At 56.1% G+C, this 20,066-nt stretch overlaps 2 protein-coding genes across 12 annotated transcripts in view; one reads left to right on the top strand and one right to left on the bottom strand.

The window, feature by feature from the left end:
- The first annotated feature begins 496 nt into the window (after positions 1–496).
- Positions 497–6,089, top strand: ZNF574 (zinc finger protein 574). 2 transcript variants are annotated; one of them, XM_006041251.4, is made up of 2 exons: positions 497–617; positions 3,126–6,089. In XM_006041251.4, exons 1-2 carry the CDS (start codon positions 512–514, stop codon positions 5,834–5,836), a joined length of 2,817 nt encoding a protein of 938 aa, XP_006041313.2. In that variant the 5' UTR covers positions 497–511; the 3' UTR covers positions 5,837–6,089. The 2 variants fall into 2 exon arrangements, with proteins under 2 accessions (XP_006041313.2, XP_006041312.1); XM_006041250.4 differs by having other exon boundaries at positions 547–722.
- Positions 6,090–11,981: 5,892 nt separating this feature from the next.
- POU2F2 (POU class 2 homeobox 2) overlaps positions 11,982–20,066 on the bottom strand; it is a 79,052-nt gene continuing 70,967 nt past the window's right edge. For 3 of the 10 annotated variants that reach the window (XM_044931315.2, XM_025269183.3, XM_044931314.2), the window contains 8 exons: positions 19,193–19,354; positions 18,774–18,915; positions 18,543–18,691; positions 18,290–18,466; positions 17,056–17,122; positions 15,551–15,752; positions 15,345–15,418; positions 11,982–15,091 (listed from right to left, as the gene is read on the bottom strand). In XM_044931315.2, coding sequence (XP_044787250.1) covers positions 14,757–15,091; positions 15,345–15,418; positions 15,551–15,752; positions 17,056–17,122; positions 18,290–18,466; positions 18,543–18,691; positions 18,774–18,915; positions 19,193–19,354 — 1,308 coding nt within the window. In that variant the 3' untranslated portion in view covers positions 11,982–14,756. The remainder of the gene's footprint in view (positions 15,092–15,344; positions 15,419–15,550; positions 15,753–17,055; positions 17,123–18,289; positions 18,467–18,542; positions 18,692–18,773; positions 18,916–19,192; positions 19,355–20,066) is intronic. The other 7 variants (XM_044931316.2, XM_006041252.4, XM_044931317.2 and 4 more) reach the window with 4 other exon arrangements.

The raw sequence follows: 20,066 nt of genomic DNA, 5'->3' as shown, positions 1-20,066 counted from the left end.
GGTCCCTCGGTTTTTCTTCCCTTCTTTCTTTCTGCCTTTATTCTTCTCTAACAAAGTCTAGAGCCCTGATTTCCCCTTTTTCTCCTTCCCTTCGCGCTGACCAGAGCTTCGCTCTCTCCCTTCGCTCTTCAGGGATTCCTAAGCCTCAGCTCCCCAACCTCCGCCGTCCTCCTGGTGTTTGTGCCTCAACTTCCCCTACTTTCCCCTTGGAGAACCACCCACCTACCGCCCAGCGGCCCCAAGATGGCGCCAGAAGCGTCGCTCCGCCGCCTGACGTCATCGCGCCGCCCTCCCTTCTCGAGCCGTCAAGAGGGGTCGAGGAGGAGGTGGAGGAGGAACATCCTTCAGAGGGCGTAAGGAGGCGGGCCCTATCAGTCGGAGGCGGGCCAGTGAGAAAACGTCGCTGGAGGATTGGTTGGGTGCTGCGGAGGGAGCCCAACGCCCGATACTATTGGTCCAGGGCTCGGAGACGTGAGCGTCGATTGGCCCAACGGCAGAGGCCAGACGGACGATGATTGGGCGCACTCGGCCATCCGCGCGGCGGCCAAGGAGGAAGGTGGGAGGGGCGTTGCTGCGGGCGATCGGGGGCGAGAGCGAGGCTGCGGAGCAGGCGAGAGGTGACGGCGGGAGCTAGAGAGGGCGCACCGCTAGGGTGGCCGCGCAAGGGGAGCTGCGGCCCGGGTCCGGGTCTGGCCCCGGGGCGTGCGAGACGGCGGAGGCGGGTACGTGCGAGCGGGCGCGTGAAGGGCCGGCCGGGCTCCCCACCCTGCCCGTGCGGCCTTCTCTCGCCACCTCGCCTGCGCACTGAGGACCGGAGGGGGGGCGCGCGCCGGGAGGTGGGGCGGAGCGGTACCAACGGCCCGCGGGGTGCGCGTGAGACCGGGCCGGGGCGGCGGGTCGGAAGGGGGCGAGAGTCGTGGGAAGGGCTGATTGAGGAGGGACGGGGCTCGGGCTGGGCGCTATCGGGTACTTGGGTGGGAAGGGAGGCGTTCGAGTGTCCCCGGGAGGGTCTCTAAGACTCCAGGGAGTACGCGGATAGGGGCTTGGCTGTGGGACAACCCAGGACGAAGGCTGGACGGTTAAAGGACAGCTGGGTGCCCGGGGAGGGGTTCCGGCCGTGAGAACGGAGGTGGTTAAGTTGACGTAAAGCGAAAATCTAGTTATGCCTGGAGAGTTAGGCTCATGAGTTAGGTCTTCAGTGTGAAAAGATACCAGGAAATGGATATGCCTGGTATCTTAGGGCGAGGTGGAGGTCCCAGTGTGAAGGATGAGGATGAGTTACATTAATGTGAAGAGTTAAACCAAAGTATGTGGGGCGGGAGGGCGAGCGGGGAGCGTTGGGCACTCTTGGAATGGGTTGAGACCTGAGAATGGGTCTCTGTGTAAAGAAGTTTTATCTTATATGAAACTGTGGTCTTCGTGTTTATCGAATAACTTGAGAAGTAGTCTTTTTGGAAAGTACCAGGAATTAGGTCAAGGTGAAGAGTAGAAATTGGGGGTCCCTTGAGGATTTTAGGGTGGTGAGAACGATCTGTGTGTCTAGGGTGGGTCAGGGGGTCTGGGTAGCCCCCCAGGGATAATAGGCTGATGAGAGGGGCTTGGGTTGTTAGGAAGGAGGATCTGGCTGGCTATCAGGGTTAGGGTGCTGATGCAAGGTTTAGGTATTCTTAATGAGATTTGGACAGTGGGAGGAGTATGTGGGAAAGGAATCTAAGCCATTATGAAGGGTAGTCTGGATATTCTTGGATTGGATAGAGTATGTGTGGGATCTTTTTGCAGAAAAGAGGAATTTGGGTATCAAGAGGGGATCTGAGCATCCCTGGAGTGGGTTAGGGTGGGGTTGGGTCTTTCTGCGGAAAAGAGGGGCTTAGATTGATAGGAAGAAGGGTGTCTGGGCGTTCCTAGAATGGGTTAGGGTGGGAGGAAGCTGGTCTTTCTGCAAGGAAGAAAAGGTTAGATTAATAATGTGTGTGTGTGTGGCTGGGAGGGGGGGGAGGGTCTGTCCCTGGAATGGATTAGGGTGAGGGTGGGTCTTTTTTAAAGAAGGATCTGGGTATCCCAAGAATAAGTTAGGACGGGAAGGGTCTTTTTTGTGAAGAAGAATATGTGGAGAGAGGTTCTGGGAATCCCTCAATTGTCCAGGGTGGTTGTCTATGAAGTGGGGCTTAAGTCAGTACGAAGAGGGGGCTGGGTACCTCAGAGGGACTTAGAATTGTGGATGAGGTCTCAGTGCACAGAAGAGGTAGAGGATTAATGGGAAGAGTGTCTGGGTGCTCTGGAGACATGCGTTAGGGTGGTGGGAGGGGTCTAAGTGTGAAGAAAGTTCTGGCTGTCTTTTGTGATGATGAGTCTAGAAGTTCTGGGTAGGCTATTAGGATTGTGGGAAAGGACCTTAATGTGTAGAGGGAGTTAAGTAATTTGAACAGAGGGACCTGGGAATCGTGGGAAAGTGGTTAAGGTGGGCAAGGTCTGGGTGGGGAGATGGGTTAGGCCAATGTGAGAAAAGTTTATTGATGTGAGGAACCTGGGCACCAAAGGGAGAAGGTTAGTGGGTGATGGGCTATGTGCAGAGGAGGGAGGTTGAACCATGAAAAGGTGCTGAAAGTGGTCGGGCATTGGGACAGTTTGAGTGGTTGGGGTGTGAAGAGAGAGACCCTCGGGGTGGAAGCAGAGGAGGAGCGAGCTGTGAGAAGTGGATGGTCCAAGCCTGTGAGGACTCTCCTGGGCATCTGGGGTAGGGATGGGTAGTGTGTTGGTAAGGAGTCAGTAGAGGAAGTATTGACTGAAGAGGTTCCTGTGTGGTAGGTTGGCGCCTTGGGCCAGCTGTGGGGCAGGAGAATGAGAGAGTCAACAGGTTGCAAGGATCTGGTGGGGGGAATTTAAGATTCAGAGATAAGATTTGGGTAGATTGACTGGGAAGGGACTGGGGGAAAGATTTTGTGCTTGGTGTTCTTGTGTGTTCAGGAGAGGAAGGGAGTGGGGTGGGGGTAGAAATATGGAAGCAAAAAGTTAGAGGGGGAAATTGATCTAGGGTTTTGGTAGAGCAATGATAAAGGGAAAGAACTGTCCCTGGGAAGGACTGAAGAATCAGTGACTTAGATATGATTTGTCCCCACATCTCCCAGCTCAGGGTGTTGCCACCGTCATGACTGAGGAGTCAGAGGAAACGGTCCTGTACATTGAGCACCGCTATGTCTGCTCTGAGTGCAACCAGCTCTATGGATCCCTGGAGGAGGTGCTCATGCATCAGAACTCCCACGTGCCCCAGCAGCACTTTGAGCTGGTGGGTGTGGCTGACCCTGGAGTCACTGTGGCTGCAGAGGCAGCTTCTGGCACCGGCCTCTATCAGACCCTCGTCCAGGAGAGCCAGTACCAGTGCTTGGAGTGTGGGCAGCTGCTCATGTCACCCAGCCAGCTCCTGGAGCACCAGGAGCTGCACCTGAAGATGATGGCACCCCAGGAGGCAGTGCCAGCTGAGCCACCACCCAAGGCGCCTGCCCTGAGCTCCAGTACCATCCACTATGAGTGTGTAGATTGCAAGGCTCTCTTTGCCAGCCAGGAGCTCTGGCTGAACCACCGGCAGACGCACCTCCGGGCCACTCCCACCAAGCCTCCGACTCCAGTTGTCCTGGGGTCCCCAGTTGTTGTGGGGTCCCCCATGGGCCAGACCCGTGTGGCTGTGGAGCACTCGTACCGCAAAGCAGAAGAGGGTGGGGAAGGGGCAGCTGTCCCGTCTGCCGCTGCCACCACCACTGAGGTGGTAACCGAGGTGGAGCTGCTCCTCTACAAGTGTTCGGAGTGCTCTCAGCTCTTCCAGCTGCCAGCCGACTTCCTGGAGCATCAGGCCACCCACTTCCCTGCTCCCGCCCCGGAGTCTGAGGAGCCCGTCTTGCAGCAGGAGACTCTGACCCCAGCGCCAGTGGAGGTGCCTGTGTCTCAGCCTGAGCCCGTGCCCTCCTCTGACCACAGTTATGAGCTGCGCAACGGGGAAGCCCTCGGGCGCGATCGCCGGGGGCGCAGGGCACGGAGGAACAACAGCGGAGAGCCAGGCGGGGCAGCCACCCAGGAGCTCTTTTGCTCAGCCTGTGACCAGCTCTTTCTCTCACCTCACCAGCTACAGCAGCACCTGCGGAGTCACCGGGAGGGTGTCTTCAAGTGCCCCCTGTGCAGTCGTGTCTTTCCCAGCCCTTCCAGTCTGGACCAGCACCTTGGAGACCACAGCAGTGAGTCTCATTTCCTTTGTGTGGACTGTGGCCTGGCCTTTGGCACGGAGGCCCTCCTCCTGGCCCACCGGCGAGCCCACACCCCCAATCCTCTGCATTCGTGTCCGTGTGGAAAGACCTTTGTCAACCTCACCAAATTCCTTTATCACCGGCGTACCCATGGGGTTGGGGGTGTTCCTCTGCCCACAACACCAGTCCCCCCGGAGGAGCCCGTCCTTGGCTTTCCTGAGCCAGCCCCAGCAGAGACTGGAGAGCCAGAGGCCCCGGAACCCCCCGTGGCCGAGGAGAGCTCGGCGGAGCCCGCCGCCCCAGGCACCTACCGCTGCCTCCTCTGCAGCCGCGAGTTTGGCAAGGCGCTGCAGCTGACCCGGCACCAGCGTTTTGTGCACCGGCTGGAACGGCGCCACAAGTGCAGCATCTGCGGCAAGATGTTCAAGAAGAAGTCACACGTGCGTAACCACCTGCGCACGCACACGGGCGAGCGGCCCTTCCCCTGCCCGGACTGCTCCAAGCCCTTCAACTCGCCCGCCAACCTGGCCCGCCACCGCCTCACACACACAGGGGAGCGGCCCTACCGCTGCGGGGACTGCGGCAAGGCCTTCACCCAGAGCTCCACGCTGAGGCAGCACCGTCTGGTGCATGCCCAGCACTTCCCGTACCGCTGCCAGGAGTGCGGGGTGCGCTTTCACCGGCCCTACCGCCTGCTCATGCACCGCTACCACCACACGGGCGAGTACCCCTACAAGTGTCGTGAGTGCCCCCGCTCCTTCCTACTGCGCCGGCTGCTGGAGGTGCACCAGCTGGTGGCCCATGCCGGGCGCCAGCCCCACCGCTGCTCGTCCTGTGGCGCTGCCTTCCCCTCCTCGCTGCGGCTGCGGGAGCACCGCTGTGCAGCTGCGGCCGCCCAGGCCCCGCGGCGCTTCGAGTGCGGCACGTGTGGCAAGAAAGTGGGCTCGGCCGCTCGGCTGCAGGCGCACGAGGCTGCGCACGCGGCAGCTGGGCCGGGGGAGGTCCTGGCTAAGGAGCCCCCAGCCCCTCGGGCCCCGCGGGCTGCGCGCACACCCATCGCCTCCCCGACAACCCTCGGGAGCGCGGCCCCCGCTGCCCCTGCGGCCCCCGCCCGACGTCGTGGCCTGGAGTGCAGCGAGTGTAAGAAGCTGTTCAGCACGGAGACGTCGCTGCAGGTGCACCGGCGCATCCACACCGGCGAGCGGCCGTACCCGTGCCCGGACTGTGGCAAGGCCTTCCGTCAGAGTACCCACCTGAAGGACCACCGCCGCCTGCACACCGGTGAGCGGCCGTTTGCCTGTGAAGTGTGTGGCAAGGCCTTTGCCATCTCCATGCGCTTGGCAGAACATCGCCGCATCCACACGGGCGAACGGCCCTACTCGTGCCCCGACTGTGGCAAGAGCTACCGCTCCTTCTCCAACCTGTGGAAGCACCGCAAGACCCACCAGCAGCAGCACCAGGCAGCTGTGCGGCAGCAGCTGGCAGAGGCCGAAGCCGCCGTGGGCCTGGCTGTGATGGAGACTGCAGTGGAGGCTCTGCCCCTGGTGGAGGCCATTGAGATCTACCCTCTGGCTGAGGCCGAGGGGGTCCAGATCAGTGGCTGACTGCAGCTCATTTCCCTCTTCAGCACCACCAGGCCCGGTTGCTGAAGAACCTCCACCGCCCCCTTAGGTCTCTGTACATACTGTGCCCCTTTCCACTCCTCCCAACTGCCATGTAAGTTCTGTAACTGGATTTATTGTCTTCTGAGGGGGGTGCTGTAGGGTCCTTGACATGAATAAAGGTGGGCCCCCCCACACCTGTTAGCACTGGTGGCCCCAAGGTAAAACAGTCAATAAAGACTGAGTTGGACATTTACATGCTTTTGTCTGGCCTGACTATGTGGGATGGTGGAACTTGGTAACTGTGAGCCCCCAGGTTCTTGGGTCTGACTTGTCATGGCTGCATCCCCAGTGCCTAGAGCAGAGCCTGACAAGTGGTGGAGCTCAGTAAACGGGAACCCAGAACCTAAGAGGAGGACTTGGAGTCCGTGGGCTCTCTGAGCAGCGACTTCCCTCTGGTCATAGGTCGGGGCAGTGTGGTTCTCTGACCACTAGAGGTCCCCAAAGCCCCATGGAAAAACGAAGCTGTTTCTGCTTGGGGGCAGGAACCTTTAGGAAAGTCTTCAGGTTGTTACCACCGTGTTGCCCCTGCTCTGGCCTGATGTGAGCGGTCTCCTCCAAGGCCATCTGGTGTTCTCATCATGGACCCCTGAGGGCAAATGCACGTCTCGGAAAGGTATGATCTCAGGGGCAGTGGAGGAGGTGGCTTCTGGGACAAGATCCAGCTGTGGGGCTGGAGAAGATGAACAGTTTCTGGGGGTAGGAAGGTGCTCTGACACCCACCTGGAGTTAGCAACAGTTGCTTGTTGTGGCGGGAGAGGTGGTTGGGGTGGCTGGCTGATGTTTGAATGCCTAATTTGTCTCAAGTGTTTGCTTATATTTTTTGGAATCTTCACCCTGGTCCTGTGACAAGAACATTTTGTAGGAAAGGAATCTGAAGTCAAAAGTAGTGAGGAGACTTACCCAAGGTCATTCAACCTGCACAAGGCAGAGCTTGAATTTCAGCGTAGTTTCAATTGACTTAATCACCTGTGTGCTTCCCTCTACATTCTGCTGTCTTCTACATCCTTGAGGGGGAGGGCGGTGGAGAAGAGATGGTGAGTGTGTGACTGGAAGTGCCTGGCTTCTATGCTAGTCTTTGTCTCTAACAGCCCCCCGCTCCCCCCTTCCCTCCCCACCCTCCCCCAGCCCCAGGGTTACCCCAGTCTTTTAGGATTCTTACTGGAACCCTAGGGAATGAGAGGTAAAGGGAGCTCTCTGCATTGAGACCAGTGGAAAGGGAGGCCTAAGAGCTGCCCCCTCAGCCTCTCCATTGCTCTTGATTGACTCCCTTCAGCAATCCTGTAGCCCTCTGTGGGCACTGGGGCTTAGGCTTAGGCTTCATTTTTTAAAAAGGTAAAGCTCTCAACCCTTTGATATCTTGAAAGCTCCTAATGAAGAACAGCACTTATCTGTTAAGCCGTGGTTTTTGACCAGAGCGTGTTGATCGTGGGCTCCATCTTTTAGTAACCTCATACCCTACAGAAAGGACTAGAACCATCTTAGCCGAGCATTCCAGAGCCCCTTAATCCACAAGTAAAGATTCATTCTCAAACTGCTTGCTTTCAAGAAGAGCTGTAACATCGAAAAAGTCATGTCAAATAAATACTTAGAACAATTAGAGGATTTCTCTTTGCAAAACCAGATAAAAATCAGGCTGAACCAAGGGACAGGAATGGAGGGAAAAACCCTGAGGGTTCTGGTTGACTCCTCAATAAAGATGCTTTCCGCAGAGAAGCAAGCTCTTTAACAGTGCTGGGGACAGGGGTCACCTCTATTGTGGTTCCTTTCTAGAGCCTCCTAGTGAGAACTTTTCAAGACTCCCTTCTTGAGAAAAGTTTATGTGCACAAATGTGTTTATGAACAAGAATCATTGTTCACCCCACTGAAACTTCCAGAGTCTTCAGTTGGACCATGGTCCTAAAGAAGATGCACTAATCAAACCGTTGCTGGATGCTGGCGTTTGAGTTGGACAGGCAAAGGCTCTTGAACTTTATGTTTGGGAATTTCCCCAGAGATTTGGATCCAGCAGCTTGTCTTAAGACCGAAGAATCTGCATTTTGAACACAGCAATTTTGGTGGTGGTGACTTGACCCCACAAAGAACCTTGCGTTGCTAGATTTTTCAGATGTAGAAGCTGCTTCAGCAGAGCACTCAAGGGAACAGAATGGTGGTCCTCCAGTGACAACATGTTCTTCAGGGTGTGTGAGCCCAAGTATGGCTTGTGCAGGGGGCGCTGCTTGGAACAGTTAAGCACATTTACGGGGCTGTAAGTGGATGCCACCAAGTTCAGCTCTGGAGTGCTCTTGCATGTGCCATCTCTGATTGTCACAGACTGGCCTGGGAGACAGAGTCCTTTCGGGTCTATATGGCTCTGACTGCATCCCTCTACAGGCAGAGGACTGGAACAAAAGACCTGTTTTCCAGCCCAACATGCCACTCACCTATCCCTACTGACTTGGCTTGAGAGTTGGAGAAGCACTTTTCTGTCTTGCCAAAACAGTGCAGTGCGGGTGATTCTTAATTTTTTTGGCTGCACCATGTTGTCTGTGGCATTCTAGTTCCCTTACCAGGGATGGGACCTGTGCCTCCCTGCAGTGGGAGCGCAGAGCACAGAGTCCTAGCCACTGGACCATCAGGGAATTCCCAAAGTGTTAATACTTTCTCTCTTTCAAAATGATCAAACCCTCTCCTACTCTTTTCCTTTCTCCTGTTCCCCTATCCCTCGCTATTGAATTTTGCAGAATTCCAGCACCTCTGAGTCAGGCATACATCAGAGGGTAGAATGATGACAGGAAGACCTGACGACAGTGAGATGACCCACCGATGATTTTCAGCGGTGAGATCTTAGGGTTCAGCCCATGGTCTGGTGTGTGAAACAAGTCGTTCCTGCCGAATGACAAGCACGAAAATTTGAGTGAGCGCCCTAATGTCATTCTGAAAAAGAAGTCAGATGTGTATCTTGTATCACCAGACAACTTCAAAGTCAACTCTTTTTAAATGGTCTCAAGTCCTCTGTGGATGGAAGTAGGGAACTGCTCTCTGGCTTCCTGATTTGCTCATAGTACTCATTTATCGAAGTCTGTCTGCTGGAGATCATCTTGAATCCTTACCACCACCACAGGCTACATATTGTCCCAGTGTAATAGATGCCGACATTGAAGCTCACACACTGAAGGTCACATATCTATAAAATGGCATAAGAGATTTATTTCTTTTTGTGTCACACGGGCATATGGGATCTTAGTTCCCCAATGAGGGATCGAACCCGAGCACCCTGCAGTCGAAACACGGAGTCTTAACCACTGGATTGCAAGGGAGGTCCCCAGAAATGAAATTTTTTTTTTTTAAAGCTTAGTTTATTGAAAGATAATTGAGTGAGTGAATTCGCTCAGTCGTGTCCGATTCTTTGCGACCCCATGGACTGTAGCCTACCAGGCTCCTCCATCCATGGGATTTTCCAGGCAAGAATACTGGAGTGGGTTGCCATTTCCTTCTCCAAGAAATGAGATTTAAAATCAGGAATTTGAATTTGTTCTAAGATTCCAGACTTGTTTTTTTAATTGGTGAAAAAAAATTGCTCAGGCCTTACTTCTGAACATTGAACAGAAGTAAACCCTTCCCCTCCCAGGCACACACACGCCCACCCCACACCCTGATTTCCCCACCACCTTTCCCAAGATAGGAGACCAAGGAGAGCAGGCAGTGTTTCTCTCTGTACAGTTTTTCATTTTTTATTTTTTGATGTTGTTCAGATGAATGACACACTCAAGTTACAAAAATGGGGCCTTAAAAGAAGCACATTGTACAATGAACAAGCAGATTGGAGTTAAGAACACTGAAACGCTAACCCGCTACCACGAGAAGAGACAGGGAGGGGGGTCCAGGGTGGAAGGGGAGGGGCTACATGGGACCAACAGAACTGAAAGGGGGGCTAAGTTGGTGAGGACGAAGGAGAGGCAGGCCTCCTCCAGGGCCTGCTCCGTGTCTGGGTGAGACTCCTCGGTCTCCCTTGCCCACTACTAGCCACTCTTCCCCTCCCCATTCGAACCTGGTCTTTCAAAGGGGGGAGACACCCACCCCAGAAAGGGCTGAAACAGTTCCATCTTCACAAGGTGGGGTGGTCACCTTGCCCTCGTGAAACAGCCTTGGATTTGGGAGGTGAAGGTGGCAGCAGCGACACAAGCAGCCAGAAAGGAGCCGGCAGACAGGAACTGACCAAAGGTCAGGCTCCTGCTTTTCTCCAGACTCCTCGGCCCTTCCCCACCCTACCATGATCCAAAGGGCCTCTCCACAAGTTGCTGAGAGAGGCCCCCAGTCACCCTGCAATCATATAAATAAATAAATACTGAGCCCCTGGGCTTGGGGGGACAGGTCGGGGGAGGGACAGCGGGGACAGAGGAAAGGAGAGGAAGGGGAGGCAGAGGGGAGGGGTCACAGACATAGTAAATAGTTGTCTCCGTCCCAGCAACACTTCTCTCTGGATTTTTCTCTCCTTTTTGTGTTTGTTTAACAAGGAGCTAACATCTCAAGGACAAATACTTAAAAATATACATTATTTTTTCTTTGTTTTGTTCCCCTTTCTCATCGTCATCTTGCTTTGGAGACTGCTGAGGTCAAAGTTCAAACCGCATGAAGGAACTGCGGCTTGGAGTTTTTGTGTATTTTTTTTTTATTTTTATTTTTTAATTTTTTTCACTTTTTTTTCCAACGTATAAAAAGGTAGCGGAGTTGTCTGTGGGTTTTTTTTTTTAATGGTTAAATCTTTGGTTTGTTTCTTTTTTCTCTTGGAGGCCTTTATCTCTCGCACTTGCCTTTCCCACTCAGAGGCCAGTGGGGACCCGCGTGTCTCAGTCTTGCTCAGTCCGTTTCACTCTCTCTCTCACTCAGTTCTCCCTACCCTGGGCTAAAGGGAGAGAGGCACCCTGGGGTTTGGGTGGGGGTGGGGGTGGAGATCTAGCCAGGTCAAGAGGTGCCCTCACCACATGGCTAGTCCCTTACCCCATCTTCCCAGGGTGCAGGGCTTGGAGAGCCTCTCTTGGCCTTCCCAGGGAGGAGACCTTCGGGAAACTCAGAGCCTTACCCCTCCTCCTGGTCGTAGCCCCAGGTCATACAGAGCCTTGGTTCTTCAGCGCCACTGACCCTGCCTCCCCTCCCCCAGTCGTTCCTCCCACTCCCAGCCCCCGCCCTCCCAGAAGAGGCCAGAGAGAGGTGTTTTAGTTACTGGCAAGTTTTTTTTTTTTTTTGGCACAATTAAAAGGCCTACCGTTAGGTAGACCCAGTCTGTCCCTCCCTTGAGTAAGGAGGTCAGGTTGGGGAGGAGAAATTCAGAGGGTTCCCACTTTCTTCAGTCCACTCATCCTTCTTCCTAGCCCAGGCCCCTGGCCCCCCACCTCAGACATCTCCCCTAGCCCAGAACCTGGCCTGGGGTCTCCTTCCCCAACCCCACATAAAGTTCCCCAGCCCCCCAACTCTCTCGCTCGCACACAGACACACGGACACAGGCTCTGTACAGACCACAAAATAAAAACGATGAGATAGTTTTGTTTCCCGGAGTCGAGACGGGGGAGGCTGGAGTGGAAGGGGCAGAGGGAGGTGGGGGGCATGAATTCCCCCATCACCTTCCTAACCCTGGCTCCCTCAGCCCCCCCCAGCCCCTTGCCCTGGCTGGCCCCCAGCCAACGATATTTGGTTTCCATTTTTTAACATTAAAGTTCTATGAGGTATTTGGTGCCTTATCTCGAGTCCTCGGGGGAGGGGGCCCAGGGGGGAGACCTGGGGCACACTTGCCCCTCCCTCCCTCCCACCCCCTTCCCAATATTTGGTTTCACAGCTGTAGTTAAAGCTTGGGATTTGGTTATTTTTTCCCCCTCCCAGGAATTTTCTTTTTCTCTTGTTTTTTCTTTTCCCAGATAATGGGGGTTGGATGGGGAGGGTCCCCACCACCCTGGCTGCACGGGGGTCCCTCCACCAGTGTCAGGGCATCGGCCCATCCCTGCCCCCTGCTTCCTCCTTTCCTCTCTGCCCGCTTCCTACTGGGGTGGTGGAGCAGTCTGGGAGGCAGGACTTGATGGGGAGGAAGCAGGATGAAGTGGGTGGTGGTGAGTCCTGGATTTTCTTTCTTTTTTTTTTTTTTTTTCCCCTTTTTTTTTCTTTTTTTTTCTATTTTTTTCTATTTTTTGGTCTAGAATCATAGTTTATTGAGTCATCTCCACCATGCCTTCCATGCTGCCTGTCTTCTCGGAGGGGTTTTTGGTTGCAATTCCTTTCACTTGGCTCTGCTCAAACGTCCTTCCTATCCGTTCAGGAGCCCTTGGCCCCGTCTCAACCCTTGGGCTAGGGCCCAGGCCCGCTAGCCAGTCCTTTCTCTTCAGGAAATAAAAACGGACAAAATCAGAAGTAGGGTAAGGGCGGGGAGTCGGTTCAGCGGAGATGCTTACATTCTGGCGAGGATGGGTCGACGGCATGCCAGGCTCCATCGGTGCCCGGGTGGGAGGGGCAACCACTCCACCACTTCCCAGACAAGGCACCCGAGACCCCTGAAACAGCCGAGTCTCTGCTGCCTCCGTGGCCCAGCCTAAAAGTTTCATTTCCCAGGTCGGAGAAGGGAGACAACAAAGAAAGTGAGAACGCTGAGGCCTCAGGGCCCAGGGTGGCATCCGAGGCTCCGTCTGCCTCTCCTGGGAGTATCCAGCAGCCCCGCCAGTCTCCTGGGGCTCTCCCCTCCCTCTGCGCCTGCCCAGCCAGGGGCGGGGGCCACTCTGATTTCAATGGCTCGCGTCCTTCACAGCAACACTTTGGTTTGAGGAGAGACACAGAGAAACAAGGAGATGGAGAGAGGTGAGATAGGAGGGGAGGAAGAGGGAAGGACAGCTGAGAGAAAGGAGGAGAGGGGGAGAGGACAGACCGAAGAGAACGGAAGAACTCAAGAGGAGGAATCAAACCACCCGAAAGTTTGTTAGTTTTCCTTCGTCCATTCTTTTTTGCTTTCTCATTTCTTTTTTCCTGTTTTGTTTTTTTAAAGCTTTTTCAGTTGATTGGGGGGGGGGGGGGAGGCGGGGAGCTTGGGGCTCTTCACCCCCGTCCCTGACACCCTCTCTCAGCCCTGCCCACCCGCTTCCATCCGCCCTGGCTGAGGGACAGGCCCGGCCCCAGCCGCCCCTCCAGCTTTCCCGAAGACGACGTCCATGAGGTATTTGTGAAGAGAAAGAAGCATCCATCCTTCCATCCGCCTCGGGGACCAAAGGCCTGGACCACTGGTGCAGGGGCCTGGCTCCACCTTGCGGCTCCTTCTTATTCGTTGAAGAGTCCTCGTCTTCTTTCCCTTAAATATATATATATCTATAAATTCTTTCTTTTTTCCTAGTTTTAATTTATTGTTTGTTTGGTTTTTTTGTTTTTTTTTTTTTTGGTTCAAAACTTTGTTGGCCTCCCCAGTAGCAGGAGGGCAACGTGGCTCCCAGCAGCGTCTCTCCTCTTCCGTAGAGATGCGTCCGGGGCTGGGCAAACATGGGGTCCAGCCAAGACTCGAGGGAGGTCTCATGGGAGTGGTGGTCACCACAGCGCCCACTCGGATGGGGACCACGGGCCATGGCACTGTCCCTGCCACACCGACCCTGATGGGGACGCCATCTGGAGGAACCCCACCACTGGGGTGCGTGCGTGTGTGCATGTGGGGTGGAGAGGGGAGGGAGAGGCATCTGCCAGGATCAGAGGGGCACAGGGCGGGAAGAGCGAGGTGAGTTCTCTTTTTGGTTTCTGGTCAAAAATGTCAAAGAACGTGAAGGATCCCACGGATAGGCACTGGAATATGAATTTTTTTTTTCTTTAAGGGAAACTGACAGACGAGGATGGAAAAAAAGACAACTTCAACGCCCTCACCTTCTTCTCTCTTGCCTGAAACTTCCTCCTTCCCTTGGACCAGGGATAGTGGGAGGTTCCAGAACAGAGGAGGGTGACGGGTGGGCAGGGTGGGGTGGGGTAGGGGGAACATGTGAGAGCTAGAGCTTGGCAAAATGGCCCAGCCCACCCTTCAAAGGGAAAGGGCGGGGGAGGTAAAAGGGCTGAAAAGTCATCCCAGGCCTTGCCTGGAACTCTCCCCTGGGTGGGGGAGGGAGGAGGTTAAAGTGGGAGTCCCGGGGAGGGGGGGACACATGACAGGGACACATTCTGTCGAGCACAACGCTAAAAATTCTGTACATCCTTTGGATGAAGCTACTGAATATTTGGTGTAAGTTTGTTCACGCCCTTTCTCTTTCACCTTCTGGAAAAGAGTATTTGGTGGGTGGTTCTGAGCCCACCCCCCCTACCGCAGGCCGTGCCCTGTCTTGGCTGGCCCAGGGCCGGGGGTACAGGCTGGGAGGCTGGCACATTCTCTTCTTCCTTCTCTGGCCACCGCCCCCCCCAGGGGGGAGCCCGGGCCCTACAGCCAGGGGTCGTGTAAGGTCCACCCTACTGAGGCCGCTCTGCCCCTGGCTGGGTGCTTATTTGGTGTCATAGCAGTGAGGGTGAGCACGTTGAGGTCTGGCTCCAGACTGGTATTTGGTTTGTTCGGTTTGGTGAGGAATTTTTTGTTTGTTTTTTGGTTTTTGTTTTGAATGTTTGTTTGTTTTTTACCTCTGGTTCCTTTGGGGCAGCTGGTTTCTTTGTGATTATTTTTGGTTTTCTTTTTTCTGTTGGTTGATTTCTTTTCTTTTTTTTTCTTTTTGGTTTGTTGGTTGGTCTTTTGTTTTTTATTTTTTTATTTTTTGGTCTTTCCTCCTTTGTCACTCCTGCTCCGAGGACCCTCGGTGCCCCCACCGCCGGCCTCCTCACCTGCTTCCCAGGTGGGGGGCGGAGCCAGGGGGGAGTGTCAGAGGAGTCGGAGGGGAGGCATGGCGGGCCCTCACTCGGGCTTGGACCCTACCTCGGGTCCCCCTGGGCCTCCAGGGGTCTGTGCTGCCGTCTCACTGCAGGTAGAGGAGGACGAGGAGGAGGACGAAGAGGAGGACGAGGACAGGCCAGGAGACTTGCTGGAGATGGAGGCCGCCACGGCCGCAGCGGCTGCCGAGACCAGGCCCACGCCAGGCGGGGCGCTGAGCAGGGGCAGCCCAGCGTGGTTCAAGAAGAGTGGTGAGGTCACCAGGCCCGGGCTCCCTGGGGCTGCGCCAGCCGCCCCCAGCACCAGGTTCCCGCTGCTGTCAAGGCTGGTAAGGGGCAGGGTTCCACCAGAGGCCAGGGCTGGGAGGGAGAGAGAGAGAGGCTGGGCTGGGCGTGCCTTCCAGCATCCAGCCCGCGATGCCCTCTGTCCTCCCATCCGACCCACGGACCCCATCAGCACCCCTCACACCTTCCCCAGAGGTGAGATGGGTATGAAGAGATGAGCGATGCAGTGAGCGAGGGCAGGATGGCATGGCTGGAGCAGCAAAGGGGGGGCTCCAGGCCCCGGGGGACGGGGCTGGTGACAGTGGGAGTGACCTAAGGCAGCACGCACCTTGGATAGTGGCCAAAGGGTTGTTGCTCATGAGGGCTGGACTCAGCCCGGAGCTCAACCCCACCATTGTGCTTCTGCAAGAGGCAAAGCAGAGGCGTTAGCGGGGCAGAGACCCTCCTGCAGGACCGGGGGCGCAGCTCCCCACCCTGGAAGCAGCAGCGACCCTGCTCTCCCCCACAGCCTCCTACCTGCTGCTGCCCACTTACCCCGTGCTGGGGCTCAGGCCCGACAAACCGATGGCCGAATGGCTGCCTTGAGGGCTGGGATTTGTGCTGTTGGTGGTGGCCGGGGGTGGGGGGGTGACAGAGGGGATGGAATTGAGGGGGGGCGCGGCCCCGCCCCCGGCCCCACCCCCTCCAGCTGTCCGGCTGGGGTGGAGTGTCCCCACAGCTGAGGATAAGGTAGTAACTGCCAGAGAGAGACAAAGAGATGGAGACTTCAGCTTCCACTCGTCCTCCACCGAGGTCGACGCCTGCCCAGTCCCGCAACCTCTCCTCAGTCGGAACACATTTAGGCCTTCTGCCCTTTTGTCCCACAGCCTCTGCCACAATGACAGTAATCCCAGCACAGGCGGCAGCCACCCACAGGGCCTGTGCCCTGAGCCCAGAGTGCGCTCACACCCTGCTTATCCAGCCCTGAATCTCACCTCTGGGCCCCTTTGTACAAAGAACCAGGGGTGCCCAGAGGACAGACCCCCTATGGCTCCCTCTAGGGGCCAGGAAGGGGGTTGCAGCTGAGGCTGAGAGTGCAGAGCGCAGACTCAGGTCAGACACCCGGGACAACAATTCCCAGCTTTGCAACATCGCAGCTGTGCCCTTGGGTGAGTACCTTCACCTCTCTGGCCTTCAGTTCCCTCATTGGAAAATGGGGAAGATAGCAGAGTCTAATAAAATGGGTGTGAAGTCAACACTCATTATAAAGAGTTTAGACCTAGAACCAGGCACACCCTTACTACTTCATAAACTTCCACTTACTATTTCTTAACCTGAGGGGGGGCGATTTGGTGTTTGTTTTTATATTATTTTTATATATGGTGTTAAACATGCCCTACCCCCAGGAAGGGGGCTTCCCAGGTGGCGCTAGCGGTGAGGAACCCACCTGCCAATGCAGGAGACCTAAGAGACGCCGGTTCGTTCTCTGGGTCGGGAAGATCCCTTAGAGGAGGGCAGGGCAACCCACTCCAGTATTCTTGCCTGGGAAATCCCATGGACAGAGGAACCTGGCGGGCTACAGTCCATGAGGTCACACAGAGTTGGACACGACTGAAGCAACTTAGTACGCACGCGCCCCAGGAAGAAACAAAGGAGGGCTTTGGGTACAAAAGTGTGTATGTGCATATGTGCATACACACTTTTGTATGTCTATATTCATGGATGTAGCTTCGGTATATATGATACATTCACAATCATTTTATAACTGAGACTCAGAGAGGTAAAGTTACTTCTGGAGTTCAGTTTATAAATGCCAGAAACAGAACCCAGACACATCACCTTTATCAGCCTCCTGCTTTTCTCAAATGAAATTATGGAGCAGATGAAGCCTGAGCTGCTCTGGCAGGTAGGGGTGAGTCTGTCCTCTTCCCCATCCCCCACCTCCAGGCTCAGTCTCGAGGCCCATAGATGCCCTGAGACACCGTGGCCTTGAGGACCTCAGGCTCGAGCCTGCCCTGCGTTCTCCCAGCACCCTGTCACTGCCCACTGCCCGCTCTGACCTGTTGTGCTCAGACTGCTGGAAGCTTGGGACAACGGCAGGGTCCCGGCGCCCCCTTGTGGTGTGACCTGGGGAGAGAGGAGAGAAGGCGCTGTCTTCCAGCAGCTCCCCAGTGCTTTCTGTGGGTCCTACCCCTGCACATGTGCCTCCAGGGTGGGGAAAGGGGCTGTGGTTGCAAGGCTGTGTTTCGATCATGCCAGGGGCTTTCCATCAGCTTTCGCCACATTTGTCCTAGGTGATCCTAGGCCCCCGACAGGAGGCGGTCATTCCCTGCCTCTCCTCCGACGCTGTCCCACTGCAGGTCTGAAGTATGCGTGTCTCTGCACATGCACGTGGTGGGGTGCGGGTGGTTAGGAGCGTAAGGTGTATCTCTGCACCACAGTGTTGAGATGTTATATTGCTTGATTTTGGGGGGACCATTCACCAGTCTCCTTCTTAGCCTCCCTGCCTCCAGTCTCATCCTAATCCCAGAAGCCTCACTGTAAATGTGAGCCAGTCCCTCTTAGGCTCCAAACCCATCCTGAGTGCCTCACTGCCTGTGGTTCAGGTTAAAGCTCTTTCAGCACTTGACTTGGTATCTGGCCCTTGCCTATCCTCCACCCCTCCCCCATACTCATTCATAAACATTCCAGCTCTAACCACACTAAATTGCACTGGAGTTCGTCGAACTGGGCTCAGCACACTCTGGCTTCTAGGCCTTTGTGCACACAGATCCCTTTGCCTGTCCCTCACGTGGCTGGCTCACTCTCCTTGTCCTCGTGACTCAGCTCAGATGGTCCCTCCTTCCGTCACATCCCTGGGTGGGGGGCTCCTCTGGGCCCCTTGCCCCTCTCTGTAGTGTCACATCGCCTTCCACCCTAGGTGGGAAAAAGGGATGTCTCGTGCACAACCAGGGCTGTACTGACGCCCTGCCAGGGTCTGAGTGGCTGTCAATCTGTGTGAGGGGGGAGCTCTACCTTGGGTCGTCCCCGTGTGGCTGCACCTTGGGGCAGTTCTGTGTGTGGCCACGCCAGTGTGTGCGGTGGTGCCTGGATCTCCGTCAGAACAGTGTGTGCTGTGTGACTCTGCTCCACCCATGTGACAGCCTGTCCCCAAGGGTGGCTCTCCCTGCCTCCACCCATTCTAGGAACACTGTGGACAACCAGGTAGGTTGTGCTTCACACGAGGTGCCAGCCAAGGGGTGAGGGTGTGCCTGAGCTTGGAGACCCCTCCTCCCCGCGCGGGGCTCTTGGTACCAGGTGGGGGCTGTAGCTGGCCGGCTTGCCCGGGCTGGGCAGCATGGGGGCCGCGCTGCAGGGATTGATGCGTTTCTCCTTCTGGCGCCGGTTGCAGAACCAGACGCGGATTACTTCCTTCTCCATGTGCAGCTGCTCTGCGATCAGCAGGATCTCCTCTGAGGTAGGCTTCTGGTTCTGCGGACAGAGGGCTCGTCAGCCCCGGGCGCACCCTCCCGCCAGCCCTCGGGGCCGCCCGGAGGTGGGACCTCACCGCTAGAAAACTCTTCTCTAAGGCGAAGCGGACGTTTGTCTCGATGCTGGTCCTCTTCTTGCGTCTCCGGCCAGGGAGCCCGTCGAAACCCAGGCTGGGGCTGCTCAGCTGGTTGGGGCTGGGCAGGCTTGAGTCCACAGACATAGTCTCTGTGTCCGGGAGGAGATGGGGGCGTGAAAGGGCGCCTCCCCCGGCCCGCCGCCCGTGCGGGAACCCCAGCCCAAGTCCCACCTGCGTCATTGAGCCACTTCTCCAGGAGGGGCTTGAGTTTGCACATGTTCTTGAAGCTCAGGTTGAGGGCCTCGAAGCGGGAAATAGTCGTCTGGCTGAAGTCGTTGCCATAGAGCTTGCCCATGGCCAGGCCCACGTCACCCTGGGCCGGTGGGGCGAAGGGACGGCGGTCAGGGCTGGGCAGAAGGCTCAGCCCCGCCCAGCATCTAAGCCAGCCCTAACCCCGCCCATTAGATGATTCTACCCCCTTCACCCCGCCTACTAGACGCCTATGCTCCCCACCCCTCACCCTGCCCACCATCTGGCCACACCCCCTACTCCGCCCACCAGATAACGAGGCCCCACCCCTCCCGCCACCAAAGGGTCCCGCCGCCCTGTCACCCCACGCCCACCACATGTCCTGGCGGGCGGCCTCAGACCTGTGTGAAACCCAGCTTGATGCGGCGTTGCTTGAAGGTGCGAGCGAACTGCTCCAGCTCCTCCAGATCACTGGGCTCCTCGGGATGGGATGGTGGCTCCAAGCATTTGGGGGGCTGCGGGTGTGAGAGGTGCGGATCGGGCAGCGTGGGGCGGGTCACGGCCTGGTGGGGTGGGCAGGTGGGTGGGATGCAGGCCCGAGGACCAGGATGGGGCTCAACCTTGGCTGCTCGGTCCCCCTCCCTCCCTCCCTGCCATCCAGACTCTCCCTGCAGACTCCCCTCCATCTGCCCCCAGGTGGCTCCTCCCCACTCATGGCCAATCAAGCTGACCTCTGCTGCCCCACAAGGGCGCTCTCACTGCCCAAAATTCTCTGCACATTCCCTCCTGGCCTGCAGACGCCCATAAGGAGCAGCCATCTCCTTCCACCAAAGGCTGTTTCCACGGGGGTTCACGGTTTTAGCCTCCTTTCAGGCAGGAAATCAAGGACTGGCTCTGCTATCCAGTTGCTGGGGATTCAGGGAAATTTCTTAATCTCCCTGGGCCTCAGTTTCTCCCTCCGCGGAATGGGAACAATCATGGCTACTCTACCTACCCCACGGGGTTGTTGGGAGAATCAGGTTAAAAATGACTAGGCTGCAAATAAAGTAAAATTAAAAAAAAAAAATAGGGAGGGACACTAGGGAAATTTACAAGGAAGCAGCAGTTCTCTCTGGAATGCTTCATTTCCCTAAAAATGAAACATCTAAACAGGTGATGGGTGCAGGGATGTTGGACACACAAGCCCTTGATCCATTATCCAAAAACCTCAGGGCCACATGTGTTTTAGAATTCAGAAATTTTTCAGGTTTTAGAAAGCCGGCATGGGGCATATAT

This window comes from Bubalus bubalis, chromosome 18 (assembly GCF_019923935.1).
Source record: "Bubalus bubalis isolate 160015118507 breed Murrah chromosome 18, NDDB_SH_1, whole genome shotgun sequence".
Taxonomy (NCBI): Eukaryota; Metazoa; Chordata; class Mammalia; order Artiodactyla; family Bovidae; genus Bubalus; species Bubalus bubalis.
This window is presented reverse-complemented; position numbering and strand designations above follow the sequence as displayed.

Bases quoted from the DNA above. Each gene is read 5' to 3' on its own strand.
- ZNF574 (XM_006041251.4), top strand. From the start codon at position 512: ATGATTGGGCGCACTCGGCCATCCGCGCGGCGGCCAAGGAGGAAGGTG. The intron at 618-3,125 runs GTGACGGCGGGA...CACATCTCCCAG, and splicing joins GGCTGCGGAGCAGGCGAGAG to CTCAGGGTGTTGCCACCGTC.